The 9,972-nt window shown below is 31.6% G+C and overlaps 1 protein-coding gene across 1 annotated transcript; it reads right to left on the reverse strand.

Annotated features, from left to right (window-relative positions):
* Nucleotides 1-6,967: 6,967 nt before the first annotated feature.
* On the reverse strand, nucleotides 6,968-9,554 carry LOC136208933 (NDR1/HIN1-like protein 1). The gene has a single exon (XM_066000229.1). The coding sequence runs from the start codon at nucleotides 9,452-9,454 to the stop codon at nucleotides 8,825-8,827; it is 630 nt and encodes a 209-aa protein (XP_065856301.1). The 5' UTR covers nucleotides 9,455-9,554; the 3' UTR covers nucleotides 6,968-8,824.
* Between the last annotated feature and the right edge of the window lie 418 nt (nucleotides 9,555-9,972).

Here is a 9,972-nt window from a genome sequence, read left to right on the forward strand (position 1 = left end):
ACCTTTGTGGTTTCACTAATTTTCAGATAAAGGATTGTGGTTTACTTTTTGTCAAAACGAGGATTGAGGTTTCACACTTTTAATAATGCTATTAAAACTATCTTTAACGACCTAAAAATGAAAATTTTCAAGAATTAAAGTTGTTCAATGTCATATTTTCTATGGAACTACATTTTCGATTTTAGAAAATCATCTTTGTTTGGAACTTTCTCTCTCTAAACATTAACTTTCTCTCTCTTTACCAAACATCATCTAAATAATCTCGAAATAAAAAAGTTGAAGAATTAAAGTTGCTTATAATATTAGTAGTTCTTAAAATATGTCATTTTTGAAGTTGTTAATGGTGATTTTAATAGTATCAATAAAAAAAGTCCTTATTTTGCTAAAGTTGAAAACCTTAGTCCTCGTTTTGACAAAAAGTAAACCACAGTCCTTTATCTGAAAATTAGTGAAACCACAGGGGTTTTATTTGAACTTTACCCTTATGTAAATTATGTAATAACATTCTAAGGCACGTGCAACACATCTTCAGGATGCCGCTTACTTTTTGCAATCGAGTGATTAATTGATGTTGAGGAGTCGGAGTCGGACTCGTCGTGCGAGGAGGATCGGCCTGCACTAGGAGCGGTGTCCTAAATATACTCTGACGATCAAGTTAGTAAGGATAGTAAAGAGAGAGAAAGTCCAAGTGCTTAGAGAGAGAAAAAAGTTACCTTGTGAGGTTATGGTGGGGGATATTTATATGTCTCCCTTGGGGCCGGGGTTAGACTGTATGGGTTGCGCCTCCAGTCAGGCGTTCTGCTTTGGAGGCGATGGTATCTGTCCAAGTCTGATGGGTGTATACCATTGAGGACCTGGTTTGATGGTGCTTGGAGAGAGATTTTCATATGCTTCATCATTTGATTACGTTTTACGTAAGTTTAGGGAGCCAACTAAACATTTTATGCAAGTTGGAGGGTTGTCGAGATACTTTGAAAATTTAAGGAGTTAATCAAGCTTTTTGAACAAGTTCGATAACAAATAATGTTTTAAGTAGACCTGACAATTTCGTGTTCGAGTCATGTCATTTTCGGATTCGTGTTAAAAAGAGTAAATACAAATCCAACCCAAAAACTTTCGTGTCACAATCGTGTTAACATATTCGGATTAGTTTCGATTTCGTGTCGTGTTTTCGGGTTACATGTAATTTTGTAATGAATATATTAATAATTACTTTTAAAAATATAAGAAATATGGTACTATTTTTAAATACCTTATGTCATTTTTAGATTAGTATGTTAACACTAACCATCGAAAACTCCGTTAATACCATGGTAAGGGGTCATGTAATGTATTTATAACAATTTAGGAGGTTTGAATCATATTTGTAATAATAATTATAATTTTATTATCTTTATTAATAAAGTGACATATAAAAATACGAGAGAATATAACGATAATTTTAAATATTCGTGTCATTTCGTGTCGTTTTCAGGTTAGTACATCAACCTTAACCCAACCCAAAAATTTACGTGTCAGTTTCCTGTCAACCCAAAAATGACACATTATCTATTAAGCTAAACTCAACTAAAATTATGTGTCGATTTTCTATCATGTAATCGGATCGTGTGTAGTTTTGCCACCTCTAGTTTTAAGCCTTATTATTATTATTATTATTATTATTATTATTATTATTATTGGAGTAGAATGAAAAGACAAATGATAAGGCTAGAACCGACTATATATTATAATAAATGAATTAATTTGTTGGTTTGCATGAAGAAGGAATGCATCACTTTCCATATGAATGTAAGCATATATAGAAAAAGATGAATCTACATTATTCATGTATTGCACATGCCCTTTTTGGATTTATCTTATGCTTCTTCTCCACATCACCATCATCCATAATTTGGAATTTAATACATTAATTTTAGCAAAATAATATTTTAACCTTGTTTTTTTCTCATCTAATTAAGGCTTAATCATGGGAAATTATTCATGTTTAATGTTGTTGTTCAAGATGTTGATGAATGGTTTTGAGGATGTGAACATGTTTCATGTGTACAAAGAAAGGAATGTTTCTAGTCCCGTATACATGATTGGTCCGTTGGAGGGATAATTTTACACGTGTATGTGTAAAAAATATCCTTTGTTTACAAAAAAAACAAAATTGTTAAATCGAACTTACCAATCTTTGTTCGTATATATACGGGTTATCATCTGAGTAGTTGAAAACCAATTTTTACGTATTCATGTAAAATTTCTCAAAATTAAGCTAGATTTGGACTACAAAGTAAGACTTGGTCGTTTTAAACAAACTTGGAGAATTCTATCGTATATTATATATTAATCAAGTTGGATTTTGTAATTAAATACAAACTCAATGAGTTGATTAACCACTCTGAATCTTAATTTGTAGGAAACATAAGACTGAAACCATCCATAACAAGGGTAGATCCAATGGCCAAGAGGTCGAAATACATCCACAGTAAGGGTGGTTCCGACAACCGAGGGGGTCTGGTCCCTTCCAGGCCCCTTTGTCTTTGCCCCTGGATGTTTCTATTGATGATAAATGATACTTCCTCCATTCTGAAATATTTGTCGTTTGAAACAAAATTTTGTAAAGGCTTAACACATCAAAAGCCCCTGAACTTGTCCCAAAAGTTTGATTGGCCTTTAAACTTACAAAGTGTCTGGTTAGTTTATTCAACTTGCTTAAGATAACTTATTGGCCTCCTGATCTGTTTAAATTGATCCATTGCCCCCTGAATTTGCTTACAGTGATCCATTAGCTCCCTGAACTTGTTTAAATTTATATGCAAATTTGTTTAAATCTGTAAAAAAAAAAAAATCAAAACTTTAAAAGTAAATGTCTAATTCGTGATTCTAAATCTTTAAAATAAATTAACTTTCTATTTTTTTTTAGTTCTTTAAAGCGTTTTTATAGATTTAAGGACTTACTCATGATACTTTAAAGTTAAACAAGTTAAGAAGGGTAATGACACACTATGTAAGTTCATGGAACCAATTAAGCTTTTGGACAAATTGAGCAACTGATATATTAATTCTTTTGTAAATTAAGAAATCATTAAATAAGGGGTTAAAAAGCCAATACTACCCTATGATCTTCTCTTGACTGATTAATCCTCATACAAAATTTACTCCCTTCTTATTAATTATAATATAATTAAAGTAGATAAATTTGTAAAGTGACGTAATATTCTCTATTCTCACTTAATATTCTCTCATAAACTTCCTTGGAAAAATGTGTTATCAAATGGAGAGAAATTTTGACAAGGACAAAATTAAGAAAATTGATGAAATTAAGTAAAAATAACTTTATATTCAGAAATTTTTTTCCTCCCTTAAATAACATATAATTAATCAAATCGATTTTAAAATATCTAAATTGAAAATATTTAAAAAAAATTAAGTCAATTGTACAATCTGTTACTCTTTGTGTTAGTTAGTGGAGCTTTTTGACTTTAAAAACAAATTATTAAGCCTTGCATCCTAATTAACAAATTGGACACTTATATGTTTTATATTATAAATTTATTTATTGTCCATTTAACCCTAAATTCTTGAAATCTTCTCGAAACAAATCTTGTCGCCAAGTTTTGAAGATTTTCTTCAAAAATTTAAGAATTTAGGATCAGTTTTTTGGTAGGCAAATGAAACAAAAAAACAAACAAGACATCCAAAAAAACTAATCCGGAATTAGTTTGGGAAAGCTAACCCCAACTCGATCATCAGAAAGCATAGAAAAAAGGAAGTCCGAAGGCGACGAGAATGTAGAGACTCCTAACATCCTTACATGGCCCTCAGCAGCAAGGCGGTCAGCAACCCTGTTTTGCTCCCTGAAGACATGCCCAAAGTTGATGGTGTCGAAGAAAGAACATAACCTTTTGATCCTTTTTACTAAATTTTGGCTGTTCAAACATAAAGCTTTATTTCCAGAGATAATTTTAACTGCTTCTGGGTTGTCAGATTCCACGAGTAGATTTTTTAAACCCAGACTTTTGGCAAGCCTAAGCCCAGAGAATAGGATCAGTTTGTTATGTCGTAATGCAATTTAATCAAAATTGTAATATAAAAATGAATTGGATAGTGATTTCATATTATGGTTGGTTGACAAATGATATAGTAATTAATGGTTTATGGGCTTAACGAACTAAAACCCAGACCCGTTAATTACCTATACATCGGGTCAACTTATTAAGAAGGGTTTTTCTGGAAGATAAAAACGGAAAGAGAGCTTCGGATGTCAAAAACATGTTCAATTCTGCTCATTACGGAATTATAGGGTCCGAAACCTATAATATGAGGCACAAACAAAAAGGTAAAAGGTTATCTATAAATAGCATGGAAGTGATCATCATAGGTACGTAATCAGATATTGTCTCATTTTTACTACATTGCTTTCAAGTTAGTATTCTCTTCACTAACTTAAACATCAGAGAGGGTTCCCCGGACTCCAGTCCTTGTCTGACGGCGTTCTGTGTTCTCGGGTCACCTGAAGTCAACAAACAATACGTATTGGATATTCTGATATCAACAAGTTAAAGAAAAATCATAAAATGTAATTAATACTCACTTCATTCCATTATATAAGTCATTTTAAGGTATTTCACACAAATTAAGAAAGTAAATTAATATAAACACCAATTAATAAATTTATATTGGTTAATTTAAAAAAAAATTCTCTCTAGTATGACTTATAAAATGGAATGAATGGAGTATTACAATACTTATGTTTACTTATTTAAATGTAATCATAAAATTTTATTTACATAGTTAAAATCAACAACAAAAAAAAACATAAAATCGTGAAATTAGTATACCGTTTTTCACGTTTCATAGTTTTTTTTTTACATTTTTCTAGTTTTTTCATTTTTCATTTTGTTTTTGGTTTTTTTTTTCGTTTTTTAGTTTGTTCTCGTTTTTTTTTATGTTTTTAAGAATGATGAGAGATGAGATTTGATAAATGAGATGTTAGATAAAACTTTAAAGGTAGAAACTATGATTACATGCTTTGGATGTAACGAGAATTCTGAATTTTTTTTTTGCTGTATTACAATAAAAATTTTAAAATTTTAATATGTAGCTAAATATAATAATTGAGATAGAGACTATAGAGTATATGATTGTTTTAGGCTTAGTTAATTTGTTAAATATTACCAAATTGAACTTAAGTTTGATATTTAAAATTCAAATGATTTTTAGTTTGACCCTTCATTCTAAGGATAACTTCCCTCTTTGTATTTCTTTTTTGTCATAATTAAAAGAAAATAATAGTAATTATTATCAAGGAGCACTTAACACCAGGGTGAATATGCGGGGCGGATTTTACACGTGCATGTGTAGAAAAAAAATTATTTATTACTAAATCGAACTTGCTCAATTTTATATATATATATATGTTATCATCTAAGCGGTCCAGAACCAATTTTAAGTAGCAATGTAAAACTTCTCAAAAGTAAGCTAGATTTGAACTAAAAATGTAAGATTGAGTCGTTTTAAATAAACTTAGAGATATTTATCATCTATCATATATTAATCAAGTTGAATTTTGTAATTAAATACAAATCAATGAGTTAATAACCACTTTGAACTTTAATTTGTTGAAATAAGAGGGTCGAAACCATTTATAATAGGGGTAGTTTTAACAGTTGGTAACCATCCATAATAAGGGTGATTCTCGTAACTGGAGGGACCCGGGCCTCTTAAGACCCCTCTTATCTCCGCGGATGATCCTCGGTCCGATCCGAGTCTAAAAACATTGGTACTTGGTATCATGATCTACTTGTTTTTGTCATAATAAAAGGAGCACTTGGAAAAAATATTACATTACTAATAAGACTTTCCATTAAGCCATGATTAATTGGTATTAAGTGGTAGGTTAAGAGCTGGTGACAAGTGAAAAGGACACCATTTCATATTGAGTAAATAATTTATTAGTCCCACATTTTTAAAGTAATACATTGTTTAGTCTTTTTATTTTGAAAAACAAATTATAAGGTACTAATATTTTGTCAATATTAATTTTTTGGCCCTTTGTCTATTTTTGGATTTCAGGACGGATATAGTATCATACAAAATGGTCATGTTATTTTGTTATTTTCTGTCTGTCTGTTTATACCAAAAATAACAATTAAAAATCTTTAAAAAAATACATAAAATGACTAAAATGATAATATTAACAAAATATAAAAACTGTATAATGTATTTTTTAAAATATGAGAACTAAATAATACAACACCAACAACATCAAAGCCTTAGTCCCGAAATGATTCGGGATCGGCTAACATGAACCATCATATAAAACCGTGAAATCAAGTCGTGTCAGCGACACAAATTCGCTCCCTCCACTTTGTCATATCCACTACCATATTTTCCTCAATTCCCAGTAAAATCATATCACTCTCGATCACCCTCCTCCAAGTTTGCTTAGGTCTTCCCCTACCCCTCACCACTACCTCCATTTGCCACTCTTCGGTCCTCCTAACCGGCGCATCAAGCGCTCTACGTTTCACATGGCCAAACCACCTTAGTCGGTTTTCTCTCATTTTATTCTCAATAGATGTAACCCCTACTTTTGTCCTAATTATTTCATTACTCACCCGATCATTTTTCGTATAACCACACATCCATCTTAACATACGCATCTCCGCCACCAACATATTATGAATGACAACTAAATAATATGTTAAATAAAAAGAAATGACTAATAAATTATTTACCCTTTCATATTTAACAACCGAAAAATCTCTATTTCTTTTCTTCTACTTCCTTCCTCATCACTTTCCCACTCCTAATAATAATTTCAACTTTTACGTCCATAAGCATATGGTGGGGCAGCCCACAGAAGAATATTATTCAACATATATATAGTCTACTCCATTCCACACGCAATACAACCTCATCTTGTGTTCTTTCTGTTGAATTCATGCTCTTCTTATTACTTAGGTTAGCTCACCTATTCTTTTATTTTTATTTTTAATTGCCCTCTCATTCTTTCTTTTTAGATTTTAATTTTTTTCTTTCAACAGTTTACAAATTAATGAGAAAACGCGTCTATGCACTTGTGAACACTGATAAAGAAAAAAACAAAGAAAAAACAACCAAATCATATTCACATCTCTCTAACAAATAATATCACATTCACGGCCAAATCACTCTCCCCAAGTAGACCTGGACTCGGGCCGGGCCTAATGATCTTTTGTCTAAAAATAATCGGTCCAAGCGCAACCTGCCATGCTGTTAATTTAGACAAACTCGAGTCATGCTGGACTCGAGTTTAAGAATCCAATCTCAAGTTCAACCCATATAAATACACGTAAAAATAATATATAATTTTTAATAATGTAGGGTAGTCGGCACTATTTTTATAAATTCCAAGTCTACTAAAAAAAATGGATAGGCTTTAACAGGTCTGAACTGGGCTGGCCTAAGGTAAATTTTCTTTGTCCAAATCCGACCTAAAGGATGCGGACTTGGACCAGCTGAGCTGATACTCGAGCACATGAACAAGTCTATCCACCAGTAATTCATTTTTGTTTTTATCAAATATATTTCAACTAACATCCTAAATAGACTTAAAAAACAATTAAATAATAGTCCGGTTTGGTAAAGAGTTTTTTAAAGTAAAATTAGAGGTTTGAATCACTTTAGAGGTTTTGACTAGTCAAATTTCTAACGGTGTTGTTTGTGAGGAGAGATTTGAAATAGTTTATTGAGTCCAAAAAACTAATTTCAAAAATATTGATTTTATAAGTTTTTTCAATTGGCTTATTGCTCCATCTCTTTTAAAATATATTTTTATCTCTAATTACTACCCTTTAACCATGATTACTACCCTTTAACCACAAGTAAAAGTTTTATTATGTCCTCATTTATTATTTTATACAAACAGCTATTAACAACCAACTGAATTTTACCAAACCAATTTATATAATCAGCTAAAATTTACCAAACCAATTTACACAATCAGCTAGTCAATTCAACAAATAAAAAAAATAATAAGCCAACAGTTAATATAATCATTTAACAGTTAACTACATATTTACCAAATAGAACCAATGACTAATTATATAATAAGACAAAAATCTACAATATTTTTAATTAAAATTAACGATATTTCTTAATTCGTATGCATCCTATTAAAAGAGATATATGGAGGAGTAATAAATTAGATCTATCTAGTACAAAAATAGCATGTCTTCCTATTGGCTAAAACCAAGATCAAAGGCACCATAATTAATCACATAAACATATCATTAATTACATGGTTGACGAGATTGGTACTATATATATATATATACACACAAAATACAAGTTTAAAGATCCAAGAATATATATTAAAAAAAAAAAGAGAAGTAAACAATAAGAAAACATCAACACAATAGTGAGCAAAGAAAGTGACTCCATAACCTCCACTAGACACTCATTTATTATCCATCAATTAAAATACAAATCATACATAATTAATTTATTAAATACGGTTTAACAAACATAAATCTTAGTTTAATATATGATTATAAAATTAAACTAATCATTATTGATTTTCAGGATCTAATCAATAAAAACCCCAAAAAATTGCATATATATATATAACATGTAATTTTAGCTATTTTTGCATGTCTCTTTCAACTTATTTTCTCCAGAAGAATTTACACTTGAAAGCTTTTCAGATTCAGTATATATATATATATATATATGTTTATATAAATTTAAAAAGAGACAGAGAGAAAATTAAGTATTGAAAATATTTTCTAAAAAAAAATTATAGAAAAAAAAAAACTTAACGGCGTTACAAGTGGATCAATCATCATCATCTTCTTCATAGACTAACACTGCAACTCACCAGCATGGAGTATTTAACGGAGTTCTCACCGACAATAACTCCGGCGGTCTTACTTCCGAGCTCTATATACGCCGGACATCTAACATATAAATGATATCTACCAGAAATGAACGTTCCAACTTTAAATCTTACCCGTCCATCCATCTTGATCATCATCATCACTGCTCCAGCGGACTGATCTTGGCCGAGTGAGAGCGCGTTGTAAGGAGCAACCGGAACCGATGTGCCGTAAATGTTCGGCGACCAGACGTTGATTTCCTTGTGACCTTGATAATTCGGCGGGATTCGTGTTCGGAGAGTTATTTGCTGATTCCGATAAGAAGCGTAGATGTCGAGCCTATCGTAGTAGATTCCGATTTTATCATTAGGATTTCGGATGGAGAAAGTTACCTGAAAATTTGAAGTGAGGAAATTAGGGACGGAAGTGTTGAAGGCGTAGACGGTGACGTCTTGGAGGACGATTCGAGGTTTGCTAGGGCGGAGTACGGCCCAGACTATAAGGATTGTAACGAGGACAAGGAAGAGGAAGATTAAGATACCGGCGAAGATCCGGCGGAATAATTTGCGGCGTTTTTCGCCGTGGTTGCCGCAGTCTTTGGCGGACATAGTGGAGGAAAGAGGCTGAGTAAGTCCGGCGCCGGTGGACGGAAAAGTGAAGAGGAATTTAGTTTGGTGAGAGAAAGTGTAGAGGTAATAATGGAGGAGATAATGGGAGTATATTCAGGTATATAGGGAGGAGGAGAGAAGAGCGTTAATGGTGGAGCCCCTTTTGCCTTTTTTTTCAGTGTGCGAAGAAGAGGAACGACGTCGTAGTGATACGTTTAGGGGTACTACTACCAAATGTGTTTGTAATGTAATATTAGGAAAATTGGAATTTCATTAACGGCTAGGTTTGAAATTTAATTATTTTTGGGATTTTAGATGAAGAAATTAAAGAATTGATTTATATTGTTCATGCATGTTCATATAAGTAATGTGTGATGTCTTCCTAAACAACAAAATAATGTGTAATGTCTTAGATGGAGTTCCTCTAATTTCTTCACCAAAAAAGATGATGCACTATATTCCTTCTTTTTAGATAATTATTGATGAGGCATTTAGGCTCATACACGCATAACTCGAGC

The sequence above is a fragment of the Euphorbia lathyris genome, chromosome 10 (assembly GCF_963576675.1).
Source record: "Euphorbia lathyris chromosome 10, ddEupLath1.1, whole genome shotgun sequence".
Lineage (NCBI taxonomy): Eukaryota > Viridiplantae > Streptophyta > Magnoliopsida > Malpighiales > Euphorbiaceae > Euphorbia > Euphorbia lathyris.

Coding starts and splice junctions, on each gene's coding strand:
- LOC136208933 (XM_066000229.1), bottom strand. CDS start 9,454: ATGTCCGCCAAAGACTGCGGCAACCACGGCGAAAAACGCCGCAAATTA.